This window comes from Balaenoptera borealis (genome assembly GCF_965194805.1).
Source record: "Balaenoptera borealis genome assembly, chromosome: X".
In the NCBI taxonomy this organism is placed as follows: Eukaryota; Metazoa; Chordata; class Mammalia; order Artiodactyla; family Balaenopteridae; genus Balaenoptera; species Balaenoptera borealis.
Window position 1 is genome coordinate 126,854,494 of NC_138881.1, and position 27,915 is coordinate 126,882,408.

Sequence of the window (27,915 nt, forward strand, 5' to 3'; positions counted from 1 at the left end):
CGGCGCAGGGCGGGGAGCTGTGCTCTCGCGGCCTGGCCTCATTGGGCAGGATCACGCCGCGAGCGCTGATTGGCTGAGCCAGCACCGAACCGAGCCAATTCCCTTGGTGGAAGAGCCTCGGCAGATCCTCGGCTCACGTGGGCGGGGAGAAAAGGGTGGCTACAGGCCGCTGGAGCTGTGAGGGTGCAGGCTGCGGACGCGCTGGGGACAGCCAGGGGGCCGCCAACGGACGGGTAAGGGTTGCGACCTCGTTCTTGTATCAGCGACAGGACTGGAAGGGTTGGGTGGGGCGATCCGGGTCGGGGACTCTCTGGTCTGGCCTGAGATTGAGTTAGGGTCAGAGAGGCCAGAGAAGACCGTGACCTTTCGTGTTGGAGCAGACACTGTACTCACGGGGCAACTGAGACCCAGAGAAGGGAAGGGACGTGCCAAGCCTTGTCGCAGAGGTTCGGACGTCTGGGAGTTAGCGGCCAAATGCAGCTGAGGCTCTTTCTTTGAGCGTGTCCCTTCAAGAGCGCCCCCTGCCTCTCAAGTAGGTTCCAAGACAGGATCACTTTAGTTCTCGCCTGGCTAAAAGCAGCCCAGGAAAGTGAGCTGGAGGCCTGGGAGCGGACTTCGAAGGGAGTGAAGCAGATATGAGCGTGAGAGGGAGCAGGTCATCAAAATATATTCTTTTTGACACCCAAACACTCAAGGTGGATAGTGAGGAGCATTGCAGGCGGAGACACCTCCTGAGCAAAGTCACAGGAGTTTTGGAAGTGTGAGACCTGCTTGGAGAATTACAAGGGGACGTGCGCCAGGGTATGAGATGAGACGGAGCTGCTGCGGCAGTGGAGCTGGAGGTCCACGGTCTGCCTTCAGCCAGCTCAGTGTAAGGGCACTTCTTGGCTCTCAGCCCTTACCTGCTTCCCCTCTGGGCCCGGGACAGAGCATAAGTTTCTCAGGCTGAAAAAAGCCTGAGGTTTATTGACATTCGTTAAACGAGAGTGTTCGCCGACCTTCTGCCCTTTACCCTCTTCCTCTTTGAGCATAAACCAGGTCCAAAACCTTGCAATCATATTTGACTCTTTTCGTGCCCCCTTCCCATTAACCAGCCTCCAAGTTCTATCCATTTTCCCCCTTAAATGCCGTTTCTTTTCTCTTTCCCACCTCTGCTGCTCCTCTCCCACTTCAGGCCTTCAGCAGCAGCCTCCCTATGAGTACAAGCCAGACAACCACCCCCTCTGTTTGACTCACGCCCCCAGGGCCTTAGAACTTGACTTAGGGATCGCCTCCCCGCCTGGGTTTACCCTCATCGGAAGTCAAAGGCACTTCTGCAATGTTCTGCTAAGCCTGACTCCCACCCCAGATGCTGGACTCCCTGAATGTCTGTGCTGTGCAAGGTTCTGTTTGGCAATGGCCTTGTGAAGGAGGGAATGTATGAGTGAGTGAGCTGACACCAGGGTGCTTTTTTAACAACTTTTTGACAAGTTACAGCTCTCCTTTTACCCCTGGGGCTTGTTTCAGCCCTACAGCAACTCTGAAGTCTGTGGGAAGGATCGCTGCTCTACAGATGAGGCCTCTTAGACCAGCCGCAGCAGCACAGTTCAACCCATACTCTCCATTCCAGGGTCCTTGCTGGCCCTCCAGGGGCTCACAGCCTGGCGGGCCAGGACAGATGTGGCGGGGAGAAAGCCTAAAGCTGTGTGCTATGCCGGAATGAGGACAGAAACCTGTTCTGAGGAAGCTGCTCACCTTGCCTGGGGAGGGGGAGGAGGTGTCACAGAGGTGACAGCTGAGCAGAGCATCTCACTGTGGAGAGGACAGGGGGGATATTCCAGGTGGAGGGAACAGCATAAGCTAAAGCTCTCAGGCAGGCTGTTGGCTTTGTCAGTGGCCACCACGAATTCAAAATCAGGGCCTTTCTGGGTCCTAAAAGTAAATAGACCAGCAGAGAGATGAATGACTGACAGAAGCACAGAGACACCTCAGATCCATGAAAGGACAAGATTGAGCTGATTGAGACTTTGGGGGAAGTCGTGGGAAGCCTTGGATGCTGTTGGCGTTTTTCTTGCGCAGACAGGCGTCGTTCTTCCACAGACTAGGGTACCGAGCTCGTGGTGGCCACAGTTTAGCTTCCTGCACTGAGTCTGTGGACAGCAGCAGGCCAGGCCCCGACTACCCCAACACACCCCTCTGAGCTGCTCTGGATTTCCCCCTCACAAAGAGCCTGGTCTCCCACGTTTGCGAAGGAAGGAACACTTGTCTCTATCTGGTTCGAAATGGACAGACTATCCCGTCCTTTTGTCCCCAGGACTCACTAGCTGGGGACTCTCCCCAGCAGGAAGGCGGTGATGGGCTCACTCCCTTCTCTCTGTATCTAATCCTATCAGTGGCCTTCCTCCCCCTTGCCCAGAAGTGGAGCCAGGCGCTTGAGTTTCCCTAATAGAAGATGGTTCTCTTCCTAGATTCTTTTTAGCCTAAGACCTTGTCCCAGTGTGTATAGAGGAACAAGGGCATACGTACTGGTTTTAATTCAGAGACCTATCATTTTAAAGGAAAAAGACTTGAGGCTTCTGATGTGTGAACCTTAACAATGCCAGCCCTTAGAACGTTGCTCTTTGGGATCTTATTTTCTCACAGCTGTTCGTGTGAGTGTATGTGTGGTACAATAGACAGAACTGAAAATTTACCATTTTAACCATTTTGAATGTACAGTTCAGTGGCATTAAGTATGTTCACATTGTCGTGCAACCATCACCACCATCCGTCTCCAGACCTCTTTTCATCTCGTAGAACTGAAACTCTATACGTACTAAGCATCACTCCCCGATTCTCCCACTTCTCCCAGCCCCTGGCACCCACCCTTCTACTTTCTGTGTCTATGAATTTGACTACTCTAGGGACCTCATGTAAGTAGAATCATATAGTATTTGTCCTTTTGTGTCTGGCTTCTTTCACTTAGTATAATGTCTCCAAGGTTCTTATTTCACTTAGCTTAAGTTCATCCATGTTGTAGCATGTGTCAGAATGTCCCTTCTTTTCATTTTTATTTTATTGTTGTAAGAACAATTAAGATGAGATCCACCATATTAATAAATGTTTGAATGTACAATAGGTACAACACACCTCTAGAGCTTACTCATCTTGCTTAACTGAAACTTTCTGCCCATTGATCAGTAACTCCCCCTTTCCCCCTCCCCCAGTCCCTGGCAACCACCATTCCACTCTTTGATTCTGTGAATTTGACTACTTTAGATACCTCATATAAGTGGAATCATGCAGTATTTGTCCTTCTGTGACTGACTTATTTCACTTAGCATAATGTTCTCGAAGTTCATCCATGTCTCATATAGTGGAATCTCCTTTTTTAAGGCTTAATAGTATTCCGTTGTATGTATATACCACATTTTCTTTATCTGTTCATCCATCAATGAACACTTAGGTTGTTTGCATGTTGGCTATTGTGAATAGTGCTGCAGTGAGCTTAGGAGTAGCCATATCTCTTCAAGATTCTGGCTTCAACTCTTTTGAATATATACCCAGAATTGGAATTGCTGGATCATATGGTGGTTTGGTGGTTCTATTTGAGTTTTTTAAGGAACCTCCATACTGTTTTCCACAGTAGCTGTATCGTTTTTGCATTCCCACCAACAGTGTACAAAGGTTCCAGTTTCTCCACATCCTTGCCAACACTTATCTTTTGACTTTTTGATAACAGCCATCCTGACAGGGGTGAAGTGGTATTAATTGAAGTTTTGTTTTACATTTCCCTGATGATTAATGACATTGAGCATTTTTTCATGTACCTGTTGGCCATCTGTATGTCTTCTCTGGAGAGATGTCTGTTCAAGTCCTAAGCTCATTTTCTAATCAGGTTATTAGTTTGGGTTGGGTTTTTTTTTTCTTTTTTTTTTTTTTAACTATTGATTTGAAGTTCCTAATACAGTCTGGAGATTAACTCCTTATTAGATATAAGTTTTGCAGATATTTTCTCCCATTCCATAGTTGCCAGAATTTCCTTCCTTTTTAAGGCTGAATAATATTCCATTTTATCTATTTATCCATCAATGGGCGCTTGGCTTGCTTCCACCTTTTGGCTGCTGTTCATAGTGCTGCCATGAACATGGGTGTACAAATATCTGTTCAAATCCCTGCTTTCAGTTTTTTGGAGTATGTACCCAGATGTGGAATTGCTTGATCCTGTGGTCATTCTATGTTTAATTTTTTTAGGAACCACCATACTGTTTCCCACAGCAGCTGCACCATTTTACATTCCCACCAACAGTGAACAAGGGTTCCAGTTTCTTTACATCCTTGTCAACACTTGTTATTTTCTGTTTTCTGGGTTTTTTTGATAATAGCCATCCTAACAGGTGTGAGATGATTGCTCACTGTGGTTTTGATTTGCATTTCCCTGATGATTAGTGAGGTTGAGCATATTTGCATGTGCTCATTGGTCATCTGTAAAGTATATCTCTTTTGGAGAAATGTCTGTTAAATCACAACTATTCTTGGTGTTCATTTGGACGAGAACATATATCACATGGGGGATTTAGGTTGCAGGGGAGGGGGGCTGCCAGTGGGATCTGATTCATTCCCTAGGCTAGACCTGGGTACCCAGCCTCTAGAGACAACTAAAGTATCACCAAAATTCTTATCTGGCTTACAGTATTTACAAACTTTAAAATAATTTGTATATAATTTGGGACAAATTAGATTTGATTTTGTTTTTGTTTTTACAAGAGGCTGGTTTGCTGATAATTCTCCAGGCTCCGTCTGCAAGCCCTAGGGGAGGATCCTTCCTGCCTCTGCCAACTTCTGGGGGCTCCAGGTGTCCCTGGGCTTGTGACCACAGCACTCCAAATGCTGTCTGCCCTCTCATTTCCTCATGCTTCCCTGAGTATCAGGAGAGATTGAGTAAGAAACCAGCAGTGGGTATTGGTGAGTGTAACACCACCAGAAAAATAACAAACCCATTTGCCCCCAGTGAAGCTCCTGCACCTTAGATGGGTGTCTGTGTGTATGCGGTTGAAAGCAGAAAGCATGGGTGCGTACACACACCGTGTATTCATGAGTCCAGTGGATGTGTGAGGGCCAGGATATAGTGGTGAGCAAGACAGGACCTCTAGGCACACTGTTCGCTAGGCCTTGGTGCAGGCGCCCAGATCCTTGTTCCCTGGCTGATGCACATTGAACCAAATGAATAAAAAGTTCACCAGCCACATCTGTTTAGGGATAACAGATGACAGGGCCATCTGCCAACACAAAGAGGATTATGGTGTACAAGACAGACGGGATAAGCATAGAACTACAGGTGAACTTTGCTTATTCATTAATGTGCGTTCTAAAAAGTTCTGTGAAAAATGAGGTTTTGAAATATATTTCCTGATAACTTCCATTATGGTTGCAGAAATATGTTTCCCCAAAATGGCTCCATCAGACATTGAGGATCCTAACATCCATTTCCAGGCCACAAAATCAGCTCCTACAGGGACACATGGCAGTGAGAGTGTGTGTGTGTGTGTGTGTGTGTGTGTGTGTGTGTGTGTGTGTAATTGGGTTGCCTGCCTGCCACCTCCTCACTGAAGAGTGTTCTCTGAATCTAGCCTTTTGCAAGCAGTTAGACTTTCTTTGTCATGGATTTTGCCATCCCCGGTGTTAGGGGATCTGTGACTTAGGTGAATTGACCACTGCCAAGAAAGCAGATGCAAGACCGAATGCATTGTAACCCCAAATTGAACGGCTTCTCTTTGTTTGCAATTCAGTGGTTTGGTCTTGTTGTGGGACTTTTATCACCTGCTATGCTTCGCTACTGTCTCCTGGTTATGGACTGCTGGGTCCCCACCATTCTCTGACCACTTCCCGAGGGTTTCTGATGGCCCCAGACACTCTGAGTTCTATATGTGGTCAGGGTGGCTTTAATCCCACCACGAAGGAGAGCTCTGTCTCTTCTTACTCTTCCTCCTCCCAGCACCCCATGCCCTGGCACCGTGGGCATGAGCACTGAGTCTGTTTTATTGAGCTGCAGCCAAGAGACATGGCTTGAGCAGATTGCTACACTTTCTGACAGTGGCAGGACTGGAACCCGGGCCTCCCCGGGTCTGTGCGTTTTCCCACTGTGCTGCCGCCGTCTACTAGTCTACTGATCGACACGAGAGAAATAGACAATAATTGAAGTGCTGTGGGAAAAGCTGGGATGTTAGACATGTTCTTTTCATTGTAACTGATGAATGAGATTATTTAATGGGCTTCCTGTTCTGCCTGTAGCCAAATATACAGTGAGTTATGGGCCCAGTCAGGCCCTTCTCTGAGGGCAGCCTGCATCACAGGAATGTCCGCTAGTGCTTCATCCAGCAGCTGAAGCTGTGGTTGAGCTCTTTGTGAAAACTCCACGTGTGTGTGTGTGTGGCGGGGGGACATCCACACAAAACACTAACAGCTAAAAGATGTTTCAGTTTATATAACATGTCTGTCTCTAAATATGTCTTTAAGGAGAGAAAAGTTGACTGCAGACAGGGCCAAATTTGCAGCTGAAATGGAACAAGCAGCTGGTGAGCCAGTACAAGACCAGGGCACATGGACACATTTGACAGAAGACATTCCAAAAGTGAGTACAAAAAGGGTTAACCAAAACCAGGTAAGGGGAAAGTCGAGCACATACATACCAACAAGACATTGATACGTAGCTATGGGTTAAAAATCGTATTTGGTTCATTTATTAAATCAATCAATGCTGAGTATTGTTTCTTTATAGAAGATATATATCTTTATTTAAGGCACCAGTTACTTATTGCTGTGTAACAAACTCTGTCAGAATGTAGTGGTTTAAAACAACACCCATTTCTTTGTTCACGATTCTACCGGTTGGGCTCGGCCCAGCGGGGGGCGGGGGTTCCTTGGTGGGTCTCCCCTGGGCTTGCTCTCGCAGCCGCTCTCGTGGGGACCCTGAGGTGTATGTTCCAGGCAGCCTCACACACATGGCAGTAACTGCTGGCTGTCAGCTGGGTGCCTCGGTTCGCCTTCACGTGGCCTCCAGCAGGTTAGACTGTGCTTCTGGGTAGAATGGCAGAAGCCTTTCCAGGGCCAACAAGGGCGGTAGCAAGGCCTCCTAAAGTCTAGCGTCGCAAGTGTCAGAAGGGACTTGAAGGAATTGTCAGGCCTCTTGGAGATTTTTCCACAAAGATCTGCAAAGGGTGGGTTGGATTCACTTTTGCTGAACGAACACTTCAGAAATGAAATCACACCAAGGTAAAAAATGTGTTTTATCAAATGTTAGTAAATTAAGGATTCCCAGGAGGTTGCCAGAGGTCACCAGATCACCCTGGTTTTAGTGTACAGCTCAGAGTAAGGCCTTCTCTATGCCTCTGTAGTTGAGGGTTAATCTGAGATTCTAGTGCTCAGAGAAACCACCAGAGCTCCTTGCCATCTGTAGTTCATTATTTGTGTGAATCAGGATTTTACTGATACTCAGCAACCAAAAACAATCTGGATTCGGATGGTTGTTCGTTCTCATTGATTGACTTTATAGGAAGTAAAAGTTACACAAAGTACTAAAATAAAAAGAACACTTTCACCCTAACTTATATATACATTCTGTGTAAGACTTCTCTGAGAAAACGTCCCACGGCTAAAGACAAGGGAAAACAGAAAAGGCTGGAATAAACCCAGTGACCTGGAGCATTCTCTTATCTCAAGATCATATTGCAATGAAATAGTACGTCTAGATGGCTTTCTTTCCTATTCTTAAAACTGTCTCCAAGATGTCGATTTTATAACTCCCGGCAGTAACCCATTCTTGAGTCTCGCTACCTGTTTCCAGTCTGGAGTTTCATTCTTACTTGTTAGTGCATATTCCTTCTTGTCTGCTGGGCCCACTTGCCCCATACCATCTTTCATGGCCATGAAAAGTTAAGTGGTTATTTCATATGATCTCCTGTAACCGAATACCATGGTTCCATCCCACATCTGACTTCTCTGGGGTAAATGCCAGCTCTGTTCTCATCATTACAAAACTCTCTGTGGCACAGCTGCTGACCCACGCTTCCCAGGCAGTATTGGCGCAACATTTCAATATAATAAAAAAATCCACGTCACTGTCAAAGAGAGGAGTACAGATTGCTCACATTTAAAATCATGAAACGAAATTGCACTGGACATAATAGCAAGGTTATTTGATTTTTTTAAAATTAGACTATCAACCTTTTGAAACAACTGTTAACTAGAGATTGCAGATAATATAAACAAGAGACTCTGAAATCCTTTGGGATGCCCTTAGACATGTCTAGTTCAGACTCTCTTTGGGCTCAGGCAAACTTACTAAACCAAGAAAAAGTAGCTTGGGAAGCAAGGAGGCTCAGAGTTATTCTAAAAAACTGCATTTGCCTGTGCAGCTGACTTGGGGGGAGTGGGAGGAGAAGGGATTGCCTAAAGGGGGATCAAGTGGGATTTGTATAATTTCATTTGCCTGTGACCTGGGGGTGTGTTAGAAATTTTAGTAAAGGTGCAAATAATGTAGCGTGCTATGATTACATGTATATGGCAGTAATTGAAGCATAGACAAGAACGGGCTTAAAAGATAATTTGGTGGGGGGGTGGGTGGCATAGTGAGGCTGACTCTGTCAGGAGATTACAAATGCCTGAACAAATGATGCTAAAGCTACAGAGCCATCTACAGATGACCTGGTGGACTCCAGTAACAATACCATTCCAGATGGGACGACAGGTTGAAAGGGGCAGATCCATAGAAGAGGCTCTGGCACCCCTGTAGTCTCCTGCATGTCTCAATTATATAGGCATTTAAGGCATACATAGCAGGTTGATTGGTTGGTTGGTTTTTTTTTTTTAAAGAAATCTCCATTTTAATTTTTATTTATTTATTTACTTATGGCTGTGTTGGGTCTTCGTTTCTGTGTGAGGGCTTTCTCTAGTTGTGGGGAGCGGGGGCCACTCTTCATCGCGGTGCGCGGGCCTCTCACTATCGCGGCCTCTCTTGTTGCGGAGCACAGGCTCCAGATGCGCAGGCTCAGTAGTTGTGGCTCACAGGGCCCAGCCACTCCGCGGCATGTAGGATCTTCCCAGACCAGGGCTCGAACCCGTGTCCCCAGCATTGGCAGGCGGATTCTCAACCACTGCGCCACCAGGGAAGCCCGATTGGTTGGTTTTTTAATCAGGAGCAGAATTTCTTTAAGATCTCTACTTACCATCCCCAACTTTGATTTACTGTACATGAGCTCAGGGAAGAATGGGGGTTTGTCATCTTAAGGAAGCCCAGATATGGTTTTCCAAAGACCCCAGGGAGGAGGGATATAACAGGTCCTTCATCGGGGACCCTTATAGCCAGCTTCATCAGCGTACACCAGCTACAGTTTTGCATCGACTCCCTGGAGTCAGAATATTTAAGTGCCTGCAGGTGGTGCACTGTCCTTCCTTTATCCCCAATTACCAGAGTTGGAATTTAGCCAAAAGAGTGCACGTGTTGCGGAAACCGAAATGTAAACACCATAGCTCTCCCCTAATTTGTCAACTTCCTCAGAGCTCAGGGAAGGGGAAGCAAAGCCCTGGGCCTGGCTGATGGACAGCTCACCCATCCTCCCTGCAGCCCCACCAGGAGATCCCATCAGGCGACAGCACAGACTTACATGGATGTGCTAAGGCGAGAAGGGGTTAGGTGACGAGCCCAAAGCCGCACAGCCAGCCCTATAGTGGTTGGGGAGCAAAGGGGGCTGACTTTCCCCTGCAAGTAAGGAAACTCTGCTTTCTTCTTTCTGATATTTTAAGTGCACACTGTCAATTGAGTGGGTGGCATGTTTTGATTTGTTTTTCCGTTCATGTGTGTGGTTGGTTGGTTTGTTTGTTTGCTTTTTGCCTTAGAAGTGCCCATGGATCAGCTATTGGGAGCAAGAAGGTGTCATTTTTTTTTTTTTTTTTGCCACACTGCGCGGCTTGTGAGATCTTAGTTCCCTGACCAGGGATTGAACCCGGGCCACGGCAGTGAAAGCACCGAGTCATAACCACTGGACCGCCAGGGCACTCCCCTCAGGTTGTCCTGTCTAACCAAAGTCTGCCTCAGTATCATTTGCTATCCTGTCTCTCCTGATCCCAGGAGAGAAGGTTGGCATTGGTGATAGGACACCAGAATTATATGAAGCTTCCAACTTGGTTCAAGAAGAGTTTCAAACTAAGCGATGGACCTGCCATCGCAGTGGCTCAGGGTCTGTGAGTCCAGGCCCTCAATAGCTTCCAGTTCTCAGCACACCCATCCCCCCTGCCATCCCTCCTTTTCTGCAGGCCATGAAATGCACAGTGATCGGAGGCTCTGGGTTCCTGGGGCAGCACATGGTGGAGCAGCTGCTGGCAAGAGGCTACGCTGTCAACGTGTTTGACATTCGGCAAGGGTTCGACGATCCCCGCGTGCAGTTCTTCCTGGGCGACCTCTGCAGCCAACAGGTAACAGACCACCCAGCCTTGCCGATTGCCCCAGGCCCCTGAAGGGAGACTACCAGACTGACCCTGCTCAGAGGCCAGCCAAGTTGTTGTTTCCAAAAGAAAAGTTTTTTTGAAAAATTGTAAAGTTATAGGAAAGAATTTAACACACACCCACACTGTTACTAGTGAGAATGAGTAACTGTCATCTCTGTCACTCCTACTCCACTCTGCCCTGGTAGTTCGAAGGTAAGTGTGGCCAATACATAAATGAGTGGGTGTAGCTGAGTAGCAATAAAACTTTATTTACAAAAAGTTGTCCGCGGGCCATAGTGTGCCGACTGCGGCCCCAGGGTGTGTATCCAAAAGTGCAATTGCTGGAGTTTTTTTTTTAATTGAGATATAATTCACATTCCATAAATTTCACATGTCTAAAGTGCACAATTCATGGGTGTTAGTCTGTTCACAAAGTGACGCATCCCTCACCACTACGTAATTCCAGAACATTGTCATCACCCAAAAAGGAAACCCCAGGCCTGCTGGCAGTCATTCCCCGTTTCCTGTCCTCCCCACCCCCTGCCAGCCCTTGGCAACCATACATCTCCCATCTCTATTCTGGACACTTCACATAAGTGGAATCATAATATTTGTCGTTTTGTGACTGACTTCTTTCCCTTCATGTTTTCAAGATTTAGCCGAGTTATAAGGGTGTTAATATTTTGAATTTTAAGATGTTGTCATTTAAGTTCACAGCAGCCATGTGGTAGGATCCCCATTGCTCATGTCCTGGCCAGCACTTGGTATTCTTAGACTTTTTGGTATTGCCATTCTGGAGAGTGTGAAGTGCTACCTCAGCGATGCTTAGTGTCACGTGTCCTCCCTGCATGGGTGGCTGGGCTGCATGCCTTTTGCTGATCCTCCCCTGTGAGATGCGTGTCGGTGACCTTCGCTCATTTGTCTTTGGCTTCACCTTGTTTCCCTAGGGACGTGTAATCCCTTTCTATTGTTGTATGTATCACCGTGGCTTCCTTCGGCCTGTCACTGGGCTCTTCTTCTTGGCAATTGTTTGTTTTGGATTTTAAGGCCATGGCTTCCCCTGCAGCCCTGTCAAATTCCAGGCTGTCTTCTTTACCCCACCCTCCCCACCTGTGGGCCTGGAGATGGGGTAGAAGTCTTCCTTGTTCATCATCACTGCTTCTCTGAGCCTGACGTGAGCTCCCTCCGGCTTTGAAGGTAATACCAGCAGGCTGTACATACCCCAGTAGCCTTCCTTGTGGCCATGACCCACAGCCACCCTCTCCCTTTCCCAGGTGACTCCATCTCATTTCTCAGTGGTTTTAGCTCCTGGCCAAGGTCAACCTCATCATAATTGTTGGCAGGTTCAGCATTCACACATATGATCCTGCCAGTACCCTCGCCTTGGCCTCCACTCCTGTTGTCATTCCCTAGACCCAGACCTCGGTCATCCCCAGTAAGTGTGTCCTCTCCGTGATCTCACTTACAGGCATTGCACTGTGAGCCCCAGCTCCTGCCTTTCCAGTTCACAGCCTCTAAGACCTCCACTCTACCAGGTCTGTGACCCACCCAGGCATCTGGCCCTTTCCCACTATCCCTCACCCCATTCAGAGCCTCCCTGCCAAGTCTATGGCTGATTTTCTCTTGCATGATTCTCAGCCCTCTTACCCTTTTCTTCTCATTGTATGTATCAGTCACAGTTCTCCAGAGAAATAACCAGGGACACATGGATTGTGGGGGCTGGCAAGTCTGAAATTTGCAGGACAGGCAGGCAGGCTGGAAGCTCAGGCAGTCCTGAGGCAGGTTTTCTTCTTACCGAAACCGCAGGTTTTACTCTTAGGCCTTTCAACTGATTGAATGAAGCCCACCCAGATTATCAAGGATAGTCTCCTTTGATTTCAAGTCAACTGATTGTAGATGTTAACCACAGCTACAGAATATCTTCAGAGCAGCCCCTGGACTAGTGTCTGCTGGAAAAATGGAGACAGCCACATGGACACATAAACCGCCCCATCATGGTGTACTTCCTGGGTTAAACCCCAGCCCTGGTTAAATCCAGTTCTACCTCCCTGGGGGGGGTCTCTGTGCAGCCAAACGAGGCTGGAGAAGAAAATACAAGCTTGTTGCCTCTTTCTTCACGGTCGTGGTCTTCAAGCGGCCCATGTACCTTCCGGCACCATATCCACAGACCTACACTCTGCACGTGCTTAGCCCTGGAAATGGTCCAGGCAGCAGCTAGAGCCCGTGTCTTCTCCCCTACTTGGTGATTCCTCTAGGGATTCTCCACCCTCTCTCCTTGATCAGCAGGTTGTCCTTCTACCAGATCCCAGCCATCAGCACAGCATCACCGACTTAAGAAAACAGAACACCCTGATGCGGCCTTAGCTACTGCCCCACTTTCCCCTTGTGGCCATTTGTTCTCAGCACCTCTGACTGCTTCCCTCCATTGCCTCATAGCAGCACTCCAGCTAGGTCTTCACCTAACAGCCACTGACGCAGCCACCAGGGACCTGGAAGTGACCAGATCTGGTGGCCACACCGTGCTTCTCATCTGCCTGGACCCTTCCGCAGCATCTGATAGTTTCTTCACTCACCACCCGCTCATTTCTCCTCCTGCCTCACCAATTGCCCCTCCTCAGTCTCCTTATCTCTGTAATTTCTAAACTTGGCAGGATCCAGGGCTTATTCCTTAGATCTCTTTTCTCCAAGCACACTTAGTGTCCTGGTGAATCCACTCTGGCTCACAGATTAAATACAGTCTAGAAGCTGATAAGCTCCAATCTTGAGATCTCCAGCCTCGTATCTATCCAGCTGCCTGCTGGGTATCTCCAGCTCTTTGTGCTGTATCTAAAATTCAGCTCCTGACTCCCTGCTACAAGCTGGCCCCCTCCCACGCCACAGCCAACCTGCTCCTACTAAAGTCCTCACCATCTTGATAAATGCCCACTCTGTCTTTCGGATTGCTTTGGCCCGAAACTTTAGATTTATCCTTGATTCCTTTCTCTTCCATACCCTCGATCCCATCCATCACCAAATCTTGTTGACTCCACTCTCAAAGTAGATCTCCAATCCATCAACTTCTCACCCCTTCCATTACCACCCTGGTCCTAGCCACCACCCTTTTAACGCATAAATCAGACTTCAGGGCTCCTCTGTTCAGAAGCCTCCAGGGGTGTCCAGTCCTATTTACAGCAAACATACAGACCTGAATAATCACCCACAAGGCCCTGCGTGATCCAACCTCACCCGCTCCCACACTCCCCCTCATTGCTCCGGTCCAGGTACACAGGCCTCCTTACTGCTTCTTAAACTCACCAACTGAGTTCTTGCCTCAGGACCTTTGCACTCGCTGCTCCTTCTGTCAGGAATGCTCTTCGTGAACCGCAGGGCTTGTTCGGGAAATTCCTGTAGGTCTTCGAGCACCTTATGCTAAGCATCCAGCCCCTCTGGATCTCCCTTACTCTGCTTTGTGTTTCTGTGTAACACTTGGCACTAGCTGATACACTCTGTGTAAACTTAGGTATCTGTGCCCCCCGCCCAGAGAATGTACCCTCCTTGATGGCAGGGATATGGTTGCATTTGATCACTGACATGTCCCCTCAAAGGAGACAGGCTCCTTAGCAAACTTCAGCTCCCCTCCAAACCACTTCCCCCCAACTCCCATGCTATCGTTGCCAGTATTTCGTTTCCAGATTTTCTTCACCCTGAAGATGGTGAAGGACGAGGGAGGGATGGACTGAAGTCTCCACTCATCAGCACGTCTCCTATCCCATTTCTCTCTCCCAGGTTCCTTCCTCTTCCTGCTGAAGCATTTCCTGTAGCATTCTCCCCAGCGAATATCTGTACACAGTAAACTCGCTGAGTCCTTTTATGCCCGAAAATGTCTCTATTTTCCCCTCACTCATAAATGCTAGTTGGCTGCAGGTGGAATTCTAGTTTCACAGTTTTCCCCCCATCGCTCAATCTGAGCATCGTTCCTTTGTAGGTCAGCTGAGTTTTCCTCATGACTTTTAGGATTTTCTTTTTTGTCCTTTATGGTCTGTAGAGAATATCTCTAGGTCTGAATTTTAGTTTTCTTTTAGAATCCTACTCAGCACCTAGTGGGCCTCATTTTGAGAAAATTCTTCAAATATTGACTCTACCCCCATTCTTTCTGGAAGCCTTACTGGACATACAGTAAAGTCTTTCGTTATATTCTGCATGTCTCTTAGTCTCTCCTCCATGTGTTCTTTCTCCTTCTGTCTTTATAATATTTTATAGATTCCCTCTATTCCATATCCACTCACAGCTAGGCCTGTTTCATCTGTATCCCCTCCGCACCCTCAGATTATTTTAAAGCCAAACCTAGACATCTTGTCATTTTTTTTGTAAATATTTCAGTATTTGTTGCTAAAAGATAAGAATCCTTTTAAAAAACACAACTCCATGACCACACCTAAAACGTATTGACAATTCCTAAATTTCTAACCAGTGTTCAGATATCTCTGAATGTCTCACAATGTTTTTGTATAGTTGTCTTTCCAAATAAGGAACCAAAAAGGTTGAGGAATATTGCAGTCAACTGAAGGGGCAGGACAGGAATGAAGTGTTTAAGTCTCTCTTAATTTATAAGTTCCCTTTCACATTTTAAAGCTTTAGATTGTTCATTGAATAATGGATGCTTATCATAAACCATGGTCTGGATCTTGCAGATTTCAACCCCGTGGTGTTGTTGAACATGTCCGTGTAGATTATATTAAATACATTAAAATTATTTTCACCTGTTTCTTTTTACTTTTTTATGTTATTTTATTTTTTACTTCTATTTATTTAATTTTTTTGGCTGTGCCACACAGCTCGCGGGATCCTAGTTCCCCGAACAGGGATTGAACCCAGGCCCCCCCCGCCACCCCGCAGCGGAAGCACAGAGTCCCAACCACTGGACCGCCAGGGAATTCCCACTTTTTCCTTTTTTAATGTGGCTACTACAAAATTTGAAGTCATATCTATGCTTTGTATTATATTTCTAGTGGAGTAAAGACTGCATCTGATTCTGGTTTGTTTTTTTTCCTTTAGGGCATCATGGATTGATACCCCAATAGCCATAAGCACACCTAGTGCTCAGATTTTGCTTTCTATACGCCATTGCCCATAATAGGAGCCAGGGCTTCTTGGGAAAATAGCCTATGCAGGACTCTGGGGCAGGGGTAGGTAGTATAAGGTGAGCCTGGAATATTTTCTTAGGACAAAATTAAGGAAGTACTCAAAAACTAATGAGAATATGTCAAAAAGACACAGGAACCAATTTGAAGAGCCTCCACTGGCCAAATCTGGGACACTTTGAGCCTCACAAAGTATAATAGTAGTGGATTACACAGAGGGAAAGGTACCTTTTTGATGGCCAGAATCTGGCAGCCATCACGTTAACCAAATGATTGGATCAACATCACCAAAGGTGGGACAGACAGCCGTCTTGCTCCTCCTGGGTGACGCCCTGAGAAGATAATAATGTCACTGGTGTGACATTCTTGCCAAAAGTATTAAATCTAAAAGACTAATCCAAATTGAGGGGACATTATTGGGACAGTTGGGGAAGTTTGGATAGAGACTAATTATTGGATAGGAGTATCCTGTCTGTTACATTTCTTGCATACAATCAATGTTTTGTGGTTATTTAGGAGGATGGTGAAGACTTGAGAGGCTAAGTGGCATGATGTCTACAGCTTACTCTCAAATGGTTTCAAGGAAAAACATCATGTCTACATAGAGAGAATTGTGGCAAAATGCTAATAATCGGTGGATCTAGGCACATAATTCATGGTTGTCTTTCTTTTGGTGATGTTAGTATCTATTGATCATTCCTAGATCTTATTACTTAGTTAAGGTTTCACAAAATGGTGACATGCTATTATTCTCTCTTTATTTCTTAGCTCAAATCTTTGTACCTTGTGCAGATTAAATGCTTGACTCTTTCCCTTTATTTGCCACTTTGCAAAAGGAATTCTTACTCTTACTGGGGATCAAATTGTCCCTTCTTTTTTAGCTAGTGGGAGCGTCTTCAGGTTGGCTCTCGAGTCCTTTCAACAGGAATTATTTTCTGGTGCGACAAGGTGTTCCTGGCTCATCTTGTCTGTTTCCTGCCCCAGATCTGCTATCAGCCATTGATCTCAGGAGCTCTGCTTCCCTGTAGCAATAAATTGAACGTACATGTTTTTGTCTCAGGTTACTGTTTTATGTCTAGTTTCACAGAAAGGAATGCTGCTGTGTATTGGGGATTTACACTGTCTTTTCATATGATTCATAATGTGTATCTATGGGCTCATCTCCCCCAGGAGCTTTAACTCCAGGTGCCCTGAATTGTGCCCCACCCACCCACCACCCATGAGGCACAAAGGCAAAGATGCTGCCTTTCTCTGGATCCCACAGGCTTCTCTTGCCCCAAACCAGTTTTTATTTGGGCCCAGGTAATGGGGAGGGGGGCGGCTAAAGGGACAATATGGTTTCTGTGCCATGTACTTATGTGTTGTTTGACTCTTTTACAATGAGAATGTATTTCTGTGTTGATTGTAGAATTATTAAAGGGCAAGACACCTACATGCCCCAGATTGGAGAGTGGTAATGTGAGGAGGGTGTTTACTTGTGTAAAGCAGGAGTGATTTTTTGGTCTTTGTTTGCTTCTCCAGGATCTGTACCCAGCTCTGAAAGGTGTAAGCACAGTTTTCCACTGTGCATCGCCCCCACCATCCGGTAACAACAAGGAACTCTTTTACAGAGTAAATTACGTTGGCACCAAGAATGTCATTGAAACTTGCAAAGAGGCTGGGGTTCAGGTAAGGGGAAGGCTGGAATGAGTGCTGTCAGGAACGTGTGATGGCCCTTTCCAAGTGTGTGGGGACCAGGGCTCTGTTCTCTTCCTGGGCCTAGCCAGGCTTGCTTCCTAAAGTGTTGTGAAGAGCCTAGAAATTCAGCCCTGGGACCTGCTGAGCATCTGAACAGACCATCTGAGGACCCTAAGGTTTATTAGTCTTGGTTAAAGAGCTACAAAATTTAGAAATTGCTTGTATTTTTTTTTATTGTGGCTTAAATATATATATATATATATATATAATATAAATATATATAAAACATAAAATGTACCATTTTAACCATTTTTAAGTGTACAGTTCACTGGCATTGAGCACATTCACACTGCTGTACAACCACCACCATCCTCCGTCTCCAGAACTTTTTCATCATCCTAAGCTGAAATCTGTACCAATTAAACACTAACAGTTCCCTCCTCCCCCAGCCCCTGGCGCCCACCATTCTGCTTCCTGTCACTGTGGATTTGACTCTAAGAACCTCACAGAAGTGGCATCAAACAACATATGGCCTTTTCTGTCTGACTTACTCTACTTAGCGTAACATCTTCGAGGTTCATCTATGCAGTAGCAGGTGTCAGAATTTCCTTCTTTTTCAAGGCTGAATAATATTCCGCTGTAGAGATGGAGCACATTTTGTTTCTTCATTCATCCCTTGGTGGACACCAGGGCTGTTTCCAAGTTTTGACTATTGTGAATCATGCTGCTGTGAACATGGGTGTGCAAGTATCTGCTCCACTTTCTGCTTTCATTTCTTTGGGGTAAATATCCAGAAGTGGAATTCTTGGATCATACAGTAATTCTGTGTTTAACCTTTTAAGGAACTATCATACTATTTTCCAGACTTTGCTTATATTTTCAAAGGGAAACAAACTATTTCATTTTAGCCAATAGAAACCTGCTATAACTCAGCCCCGAGAGGGTACAGTGTCCACCACATTGTAGCTTGCTGCATTGTTATAAACCCTGGTTCTCTGGATCACCTTTATGGGGCACCAGCCACTGGACAAAACAGCTTCCTATCAGCCAAACCCCCAACTCTCACAGTGACATATGCCACAGATGCTGTGTGAACAAGAAAAAAGACTGAAGTGAGCCAGCTGGCATAACAAGAACAGGCGGGAAAGGAGCTCTTTGGGGCTCGGTGCCCTGGAACGGATCAGTTATAGTAATCGTGACCCCTTACGCTTTGCAAATGACAAGACCCTTTCTCCTGCAGTTGTCACCTGATTTGCTCCTCCATAGGTAACCAGGGGCTACTAATGTTGCTTAATATGTGAGGAACCAGACTGAGACATCAGACCCTCTGATGCCGAATCCCAGACTCCTTACTACTCTCTACCATGCTTCTATAACTGGAGCTCTGTGAATTACACTGCTGCTGTTTTTGTTTTTTTGTTTTGTTTTGTTTGTTTTGTTTTGTTATTTTAACATCTTTATTGGAGTATAATTCCTTTACAATGGTGTGTTAGTTTCTGCTTTATAACAAAGTGAATCAGCTATACATAAACATATATCCCCATATCTCCTCCCTCTTGCGTCTCCCTCCCTCCCACCCTCCCCATCCCACCCCTCTAGGTGGTCACAAAGCACCGAGCTGATCTCCCTGTGCTATATGGCTGCTTCCCACTAGCTATCTATTTTACATTTGGTAGTGTATATATGTCCATGCCACTCTCCAAGGAACAACTGCTTTTTTCCATTCATTTATTGAGCAACAGACATGGCTCAAGGACAAGTAATAGACCAATGAAACAAATAGATGTCGTCCCTTGATGGAATCTAAAAAAAAAAATGGTCATGAAGAACCTAGGGGCTGGACAGGAATAAAGACGCATAGCACAGGGAGATCAGCTCGGTGCTTTGTGACCACCTAGAGGGGTGGGATAGGGAGGGTGGGATAGGGAGGGTGGGAGGGAGACGCAAGAGGGAAGAGATATGGGAACATATGTATATGTATAGCTGATTCACTTTGTTATAAAGCAGAAACTAACACACCATTGTAAAGCAATTATACTCCAATAAAGATGTTTAAAAACATGAAAATATAATATTTTACAAAATTTTTAAAAAAAATAATTTGTTTGTGTATTCTTAGCCCTTTGCTCGCCCATATACATTTTAGAACCAGCTTGTCGAGTTCCTTGATAAAGCCTGTTGGAAATGTTACTGTAATTGCCTCAAACCTAAAGGTAATTTGGGAGAGAATTGATATCTTTCAAATATTGAGTCTCCGTATCCATAAATACATACATAATATGTCTATTTATCTCTCTCTTTAATGCCTTTCAATAGAGCTTTATACTTCACTTCATAAAGGTTTTGTACATCTTTTGTTAAATTTATTCCATGTACCTTGCTTTTGGTGGTTGAAATATCTTTCACATTACATTTTCAACTGCTACTGCATAGGAGCACAGTTAAATTTTGTATATCGATTTTGTACTCAGCAACTTTGCTGAACTCTAATATTTTCTGTATATTCGTAGTGCTTTGTATGTAGACATTTGCAACACCTGTAAGTGGCAATAATTTTGTTCCTTCTTTTCAAATCATTATACTTTGTTGTTTCCCTTATCCTGCCATGCTGGCTAGGACTTCCAGGACCATGTTGAATAAAAGTGATAAAGATGTGATTCGAGCTAATGGTGTTCAGTTTAGGATGGGCTGCCCTTAACCAGATAGCTAGAAGCTAGGAACCCTCGTAAGAAAGCAACTTCCTTTCAAATAGCATTTCACCAGTGGGCATGTGCATGTGCCCATTCGTGTGTGCTGACGTGCCAAGGTTGGGATCGGAATCACCAGGGTCTTTTGCAGACAGGCATCTCCCTCGAAGTTTGTGGGCTATCCTTCCCCCATGGAGAATCACTCCCATAGTGAGATAGCATGAATAATGGAAGTCTGTTCTATCCCTTGGTTGTGATAAGAGGGGGGAAAATGTGAAATTCACTGTTTTAGAGTGTGATACCATAATGTGTCTCAAATCCTCATACCTGCAAAAGATGGTGATCTTTGCATTATTTTAAGAAGGCCTGAAAAGGGAAGGCATCATAGTAAAGAATCTGTATGGGGCAAGGGTTGTGAACACGTGCCATTTGATTCTCTTTCCTACATGACCATCGTGGTGTTTAAACAGCGATCGTTCCTGACTCATATTTTTAAATCTTCTGTTCTCCTCTGCCAGAAACTCATTTTAACCAGCAGTGCCAGTGTCATCTTTGAGGGTGTCGACATCAAAAATGGAACCGAAGACCTCCCTTATGCCATGAAACCCATTGACTACTACACGGAGACGAAGATCTTACAGGAGAGAGTACGTACCTGCGAACTGGTTGAGTGAGTGACAGACGAGGTCCATGAACGTCTACAGAATTTAGATTCTTAAGAAGAATGTTTATGAACATAGGAAGTTAGTATTCTGAAGCCTAATATGTAAATTGGGAAGTAAAGTTTGTGGATGGAATTCAATTTCAAAGATAGTAACAGAAAAAATAATAACGTAATAGCTTAATGTGGCCAGACGCTACTCTGTGTATTTTATGAGGAGCTGCCTCATTTAAACTTCGCAATGACCCCGTAAGGCAGGTACTGTTATCGTCACCAGGTTACAGAGGAGGACAGTTGGTGCAGAGAGATTTGGAAGCTTCCTGAGGTCGCGCAGCTCTAGAGCCTGCACTCAACATCTATACCATGCAAGTTTACTGAACTGCTCCAGAAATCAGACAATTTATGACGACCCAAAGTGGCGGGCAGAACTCAGGCTAAACACTCAAGTGTGTTTTGATTTGAACACACCTTCCTAGTGGCACTCTTGCACCCCCTGTCCTTTTTTTTTTTTTTAACATCTTTATTGGAGTATAATTGCTTTCCAATGGTGTGTTAGTTTCTGCTTTATAACAAAGTGAATCAGTTATACATATGTTCCCATATCTCTTGCCTCTTGCATCTCCCTCCCTCCCACCCTCCCTCCTTTTTTTTTGAAGTTAAACAATGGAAGGCTCTTGCTTTATTTTAAGGAAAAGTACTTTTCCACTTGGCAAGCCAGCGTCACCAGGGAGCCCCTGGCTGTAGCAGCAGTAACAGAGGCTGTGACAGTAGCCAGCTCCGGGACTAACGTCCAGGAGAATATTACCCTGAGGACACCCGATACTGCAGGCCATGGACGCTCATCGGCCACAGGCAGCTCACCTTAGCCAGGCAGCTGTGAGTTTGCCTCTCCCAGCTGTTGGCAGCGGGCCACGCCTACTGAGGTTTTCTTTCGCAGCCGGTACGTATGGAACCAGAGCTTAACGCCAAATTGGCCAGAGTCCCCCTGCGCGGCCCGAGTGTCAGCCGCCTCCCATCTGTTTGCTATTACTCCAACTCAGAAAGTCCCAAAAGAGCTCATCTGCCGGGAGACCCAAGGGCTTCCCACTGCAGCGGATGGAGGCCTAGCCTTTTGCCAGCTCCAGTCCTGGGTCTGCCCGCCTGCTCCTTGGAGCACAGAGAGCCTCACGTAGCTCCCACCTGCTCAGACTTGACCCAAGGAGCGCTAAAGCTTCCACTGGGCCCCGTGCACCCTCCTCCAGGGCTCCTGGGTCTCTCGCCCACTGGGCTCAGGTGCTGCAAGTGGCAGCTGTGGTTCAGACCATCGTCATGTCACTTGCACTGACTCTTGGGCGCTCTGCTGGCAATAAGCTAAGCCTGTAAACGCCTCTGGCAGTAACTGTCCTGGAGCCTCCAGTTGGCGGCAGATGTCAAGCCGCTGTCGGCTCTCAAACGTGCTGACAGATAATAGATGGAGTGTGGTGTTACCTAGGACTCCTGGAGCTTTCTTCTCTTTAGTAACAGAGATGAGCCTCGGCTAGAGGGCATTTGAAGGCTTATTTAGTCATTTCCTCCGTCGCTGTGGGGACCAGGGCCTGGTGGGGAGAGGAGAGGCAGCTCCACCTTCGGGTAACTCCGATCATTGTGAATGCAGTCAACAAGTAGCTTAAGCTCACTGGACCAAAACGTGAACAAGGATTTTGCCACCACAGAGTAGAAATCCTAGGTGAGGTGGGCCATCTCGTTTCAGCAGCACACAGCCCTGGCAGTAGTACCATCGTGATCCCCATTTTTAACAACAACCTATCAGATCCTTTGGGAAGTTTTGTTCCCTTTGAGACAAAACTTGTTTCTCTGTACTTGAAACCCTTAAGTTCTAGCTTGTACATTAAGCCACACAGAACATGGCTCTGAGGATTCACCCGACATGTTGGTTCATCTGTTTAGCTACTGAGTTGCTGCCCTGTTTCTCCCACAGCCTCCACCTTCTCAGCCCCTTCTTCCTGGCCCAGTTGGGTTCATCAGAGTCCCTTCCTAGGAGGTGGTACTCAGTTCTGACCACAACAGCCCAGGACTGGTGGAAACATACAGTTGGCACATGGAGCTTAAGTCAGGAGCTGGTTTGGTGGCAGCAGCCTTACTGAACGCCCCCAGCTAACTCATTAACTGGATCTCTCAGATATTTTCCACAAACTGCTGCATTCACGCATTTTAGTGTTTAAACCCAAACCCAGGCCTTTCTGTTGGATTCTACTGGTTTCGACCCAGCTCTCTCCTGTGTTTTCAGATTTGGGTGTTGGAGTGGGGAAAGGGATACAAAAGTAGTCCCGAATTGTAAGTGTCGCTGACGTGGGTCTGCAGCCCAGGGCAGTGGGCGGCGTCCGTGCCCCCGTGCGAGGACCTGTCCCCCGGGGAGCATGTCTGCAGCCCACAGGTCCCTTTGCTCTCCCGCAGGCGGTCCTGGGTGCCAACGATCCTGACCGGAATTTCGTAACCACAGCCATCCGCCCTCATGGCATTTTTGGCCCAAGGGACCCCCAGTTGGTCCCCATTCTCATCGAGGCGGCCAGGAAAGGCAAGATGAAGTTCATGATCGGGTAAGTTGGCTGCTCTCCTCCTACCCGCACCCCCCGCCCTGGACACAGTCGGCTCTTTCCTCCCGTGGCCTTCTCTACTGCCCGCTGTTCGTTTCCAGGGGCTGCCACAACAAATGAGGCTTAGAACAACAGAAATGGATTCACTCCCAGTGATGGAGGCCAGGACTCCAGAATCCAGGTGTGCGCAGGGTTGGCCCCCACCGGAGGCTCTGAGGGAGAGTCTGTTCCAGGCCTCTCTCCCAGTCTCGGGTGGTTGCCAGCATCCCTTGGCGTCCCTTGGCTCGTAGACCCGTCACTTCAGTCTCTGCCTACATCTTCACATGACATTCTTTTCTCTGTGTGTCTGTATCCAAACGTCCCTTCTCTTATGAGGACACCAGTCATTGGGTTTAAGGCCCACCCTACTCTAGTGTGACATCATCTAAACTAATTACATATTCACAGACCTTATCTCCAGATAAGGTCATAGTCACAAGTTCCAGGGAGACATGGATTGTGGCAGGACACGCTTCTGCCCCATGAACCCTCTCAGGTAGGCTGCGAAAATATTTGTGTCCCTGTTTGGAAATTCCGGAAACAGGCTCAGAGGGGAAACAATTGGCCCAGGGTTAAGGGCCAAGCCCTTCGCTCTCCTTGCATCTAGGAAGGCGGGGGAGGTGTTAATATTCCTCCTCTGGGCAAGTGCAGGTGGGAGGGCCGCTGCAGGTGATGAGACTGGGACTGTGTCCCCAGTATACCTTTCCTTCCCCCCTCCCTCCCTCCCTCCCTCCCTTCCTTTCTTCCTTCCTTCCTTCCTTCTCTTTTCTCCCTTTCTTTCCCCCTTTATCCCTGTGCCTTGCCACTTTGCCTCCCTGCCTTTCACTTGGCTTCCCTGCGGTGGGATTAGAAAGAGATAGTAGAAAACTCTGAGGCCAGAGCAAGGCATTAGCCCAGAGTGCCCTGGAGGGAGTTCAGAGCTGCTGCCCTAATTAGAGCCCAGAGCAGACAATACCAGTGTTGGCCACACTGGGATGGAGCACGCAGGGCATGGGACTTGCAGATTCATTGGTGGGCCCTTAAATATCCCACTGGCCCTGAGGGCCTAGGAGCCCTGGCCTCCTGCACATCTTCAACTGTTACGGATGCCCAGGTGTGCCAGGGGCCGGCATTGCCAAGGCGGGCCCTGGCCCTGGGTCCATGTGCAGGGGCTCTACCACGTGTGCAGCTACGTGCTCCCGGTGCAGGGAACCCATTCCTTGTGCACCTGCAGGAACGGGGAGAACTTGGTGGACTTCACCTTCGTGGAGAACGTGGTCCACGGACACATCCTGGCTGCAGAGCACCTCTCCAGAGACACAGCCTTGGGTGGGAAGGTAAGGCACCTGCTTCTACCTGCTCGGCAGCAGCCGGCCCACCCTTTCCTGCCCCTGTGTGTCCGCCTGCCTTCACAATTCTCCTCCCAGTGATCGGACCCACTGGCAAATGGCTTCTGTGACCCTGCATCCTGGCAAACCTGCTTTAGGATCCCACTGGGCCACGGTTGCGCCCCTCTGGTAGGGTGAGGTCAGCTCTCACGCAGAGATGAGAGAGCACACGCGGGCTCGTTTCACTCCCACTCCTAGGGCCCCCGTCTTCTTTGTTTCTCACTCCTACCTTTGGAATCCCCCGTATTTGGGCCTCATTTTTTTCTCCTGGACCTCTGCCATTTTCCCACTCCTGTAACTCTCAGTGTGGTGGGGGTATGGTGGGTATGGCTTTTAGTTTACACCAAAGACAGCACATTTCAGAAATGTCATATGACCCGTTCGTTGCATCTGAAGATAAGATGATTTACTGCATTTACCGTGATTAACACAATTATTAAATTAACAAACGTACCTTCCCAAGTGTAATCTAAGCTTCGCTTGAAATCCTGTCATCGCCTGAAAGCTGCCTGCAGCTGCAAATCAAAAAGGCCTGTCAGCCACTGGCTCATATTTGCAGATTTGAGGACCACGTGAAATGCTGCGATCTGTGTAGGCTTAATAACCGCCTCGCCTTTGAGCTGCCTTGCAAAGGAACTGGGGCGGGCAGGCAGGGAGTGGCCACTGGTTTCTCAAAATATTGGTCCTGGCTGAGCTCCAAGCTCCAAGCATGGCCTGCTGCGCCATCCTGCTGGGGAGCAGTTCCTAACTTCTCCTTCCCCCCTGCAGGCTTTTCACATCACCAACGATGAGCCCATCCCTTTTTGGACTTTCCTGTCCCGCATCCTGACAGGCCTCAATTACGAGGCCCCCAAGTACCACATCCCCTACTGGGTGGCCTACTACCTAGCCCTCCTGGTGTCCCTCCTGGTGACGGTAATCAGTCCCATAATCCAGCTTCAGCCCACTTTCACACCCATGCGGGTCGCGCTGGCTGGCACATTCCACTACTACAGCTGTGAGAAAGCCAAAAAGGTCATGGGCTACCGGCCACTGGTCAGCATGGATGACGCCGTGGACAGGACCGTGCGGAGCTTTCACCACCTGCAGAAGGTCGAGTGAGGCGGCCTGGAGCCCGGGCCCTTCCACGCGTTCCCCAGCCGACGAGTCTCTCCTTCCAGTGAGTTTCTTTCTCCTCCGGCCGGTTCTATGAGAGCACACCCACCCTTCTGTGACTCCGAGGGTGGCAAAATCAGCGAAATCAGCAGACGTTTCTTCGTTTCTTCGTAGGACTGGATTTGGATTTCTTAAAATAGGGCAGCTTCCTAGTCTACTGTTCTGTATCCTCTCCCTCTGCCCCACCCGCTTCCTCCTGGGTTCCTTATTCCAGTGGCTTTGTAAACAGTCAAGCCGTAGGGAAGAAACAAGCCATTTGCTGATTGAGGAGGGGGTCCTAGACTTATTTCCATGCAGACTGTTCAAGGAGCCACAGATGACAGATACCCTAGAGAAAAGCAGAAGTTATAAACACATGGTGAGGCTTCAAGTGTACATTTTAAATAGACCCAGAGTTTAGAGCAAAAACTTTTAAAAAGCTTGAATAACTGTAAACCCCCCAAATCCCTGGGGAGAAAGGCTACCGGTGGTTCATCTCCTTACATGCTCCCAAGTTCTCTCTCAGGTACAGCTGGTGTGCCTGCCTGCAGTATTTTTTCATACAACATTCTTTCATGGACACCTTTCTCTCTATCCACAGAGCCCTGTGTCCTTTTAATGGCAAGGTGGTGGTCTGCCCGAGTGGCATGCCGTTTCAAGCTGTTTAGCACCTCTCCTAGCATGGGACATTGGGCAGTTTGACAGTAAGCCATGGAAAAGGTCAGAGAGAAGAGTGCCTCCTTTATCTGCTTGGAGTTTGGGCAGAAACAGCACGAGATGATGCAGAAAGGGCTACTTCCCTGCAGCTCATGCGCATAGAACCCTTCAGGCCAGTTTCCAACAGTCAGCACATATAGTGATTCAGCGTTCTTTATTTTCTGATGTTCTGCTTACAGAATCTGGTTTCTTCTCAGACTCGTTGAAATGTAACCTTAAAGACTTCTGTTTGCTTCTCTGCCTTTGTGCAAGGGTGGGGAGACTGGAATAAAGTGAAGGTATTGTACATGCCGTGCAGTTTGTGTGATATGAACTTGACCCCCACCTGGGGGGAAACTGAGCTACTGGGGTGGGGGGGGGACACAAACAAAAATAAAACAGGGTTTTTGCCCCTAAGGCAGTTAGAACAGAGGAGTTAAGATAGATACGTTCACAAGCCCCTATAATAGCAGGTAGGAAATGATAGACACACTCGAGACGAGGTGGTGTAAGTTCAGAGGAAGGATACGTGGCTTCCAGCCAAGGCCTTGAAGGATGGATAAAGAGTAAGTAGGTGCAGGCCCCTAGATGGCGTTTCAAGGGAAAAGGTAAGGTTCACAGGCATTGGCTTGTCATAGTTTCATTAGCAATGTGTTGTCTCTCAGATTCAATGAAGTACAGAAAGGTCCAGCTGGCCTTGGAGGTTGGTTGAGCTGAACTTTATCTGGTAGGCCTGGGAGACCATTGACAGTTCCAGCAATGGGGAGCAAAAGCCCACAAACTCATTCCAGCCACCCTATGTGGAGCGTGAGAGACCAGATAGGAAGTAACAAAACTGTGGGCAATGATGCGGCTGTCCATGGAACTAGAAATGGAGCCTTAGTGGAAGGGCCTGGAAAGGAGTCAGGATTCCTCTGGGGAGTGAGAGGGAGGAGGAGGAGGAGGCCAGGGCATTGAAGGGAAGACTCCGCTTTTGGAGCTACCGGAAGGAGGGTCTCAGGCCGGGAAGACTGAAGCTGGCGGGTCTCGCTGAGGAGCACCGAGGACCAAAATGCTCTCGGCCCCCCACCTGTCTGAAGAGAGTGTGACAGCCAGGAAAGCATAGCCTCTGCACAGCGCTGGGAAGTTGTCAGACCTGAACTGGGACTCGGATGGCAGGCCTGGCGCTCTGTTTCACAAGCCCCCCAATGGGTCAGAACAACTGAAGTGGTCTCGCACCAGGTCACTGAGTACAGCTAGAACCTCGCGTCAGCCCCCGTGAGACTGAGCTTGCCCGGACCCCTGGACCACCGCCCTCCCTCCACTTTCCCACCGTGTCCCTTTCCTGCCGACCACAGCCTTGCGGTGCACGCCCCTAAAATGACACGCTGGATAACCGACCCCTGTGCAGCAGCAGGCCTGAGGGACGGCCGTTGTCTCCCAGCTTGGGGACAGCTACCAGCCCAGGCCCGGTTCTGCATGTTCACTGGGGAGCTCTCTTGTTTCAGGCCCTCTCGCCTCCCCATCCATGCTGACCTAGTT

General features: G+C 47.6%; 2 protein-coding genes and 1 long non-coding RNA gene across 4 annotated transcripts in view; 1 reads left to right on the top strand and 2 right to left on the bottom strand.

The window, feature by feature from the left end:
* GABRA3 (gamma-aminobutyric acid type A receptor subunit alpha3) overlaps positions 1-27,915 on the bottom strand; it is a 606,794-nt gene that overhangs the window by 512,368 nt on the left and 66,511 nt on the right. The gene's annotated exons all lie outside the window — the stretch shown is intronic.
* NSDHL (NAD(P) dependent 3-beta-hydroxysteroid dehydrogenase NSDHL) lies at positions 90-26,701 on the top strand. Of its 2 annotated transcripts, XR_014239500.1 has the most exons (9): positions 90-233; positions 6,475-6,589; positions 10,270-10,428; positions 17,082-17,228; positions 20,443-20,571; positions 23,019-23,161; positions 24,411-24,513; positions 25,333-25,723; positions 26,300-26,701. XR_014239500.1 is itself a non-coding variant. In XM_082376392.1 (8 exons), exons 2-8 carry the CDS (start codon positions 6,518-6,520, stop codon positions 25,663-25,665), a joined length of 1,086 nt encoding a protein of 361 aa, XP_082232518.1. In that variant the 5' UTR covers positions 90-233; positions 6,475-6,517; the 3' UTR covers positions 25,666-26,701. The 2 variants fall into 2 exon arrangements, 1 of the variants encoding a protein (XP_082232518.1); XM_082376392.1 differs by having other exon boundaries at positions 25,333-26,701.
* Positions 11,467-17,070, bottom strand: LOC309620280. The gene is made up of 2 exons (XR_014239501.1): positions 13,336-17,070; positions 11,467-13,284 (listed from the first exon to the last, which is right to left on the bottom strand). It is a non-coding gene; the product is annotated as an uncharacterized lncRNA (long non-coding RNA).

What these genes read in the sequence shown, in the direction of transcription:
- NSDHL (XM_082376392.1), top strand. Translation starts at nt 6,518, where the DNA reads ATGGAACAAGCAGCTGGTGAGCCAGTACAAGACCAGGGCACATGGACA. An exon ending in GCGACCTCTGCAGCCAACAG is followed by an intron (nt 10,429 to 17,081) that starts GTAACAGACCAC and finishes TTGCTTCTCCAG; the next exon opens with GATCTGTACCCAGCTCTGAA. An exon ending in GCAAAGAGGCTGGGGTTCAG is followed by an intron (nt 17,229 to 20,442) that starts GTAAGGGGAAGG and finishes CTCCTCTGCCAG; the next exon opens with AAACTCATTTTAACCAGCAG.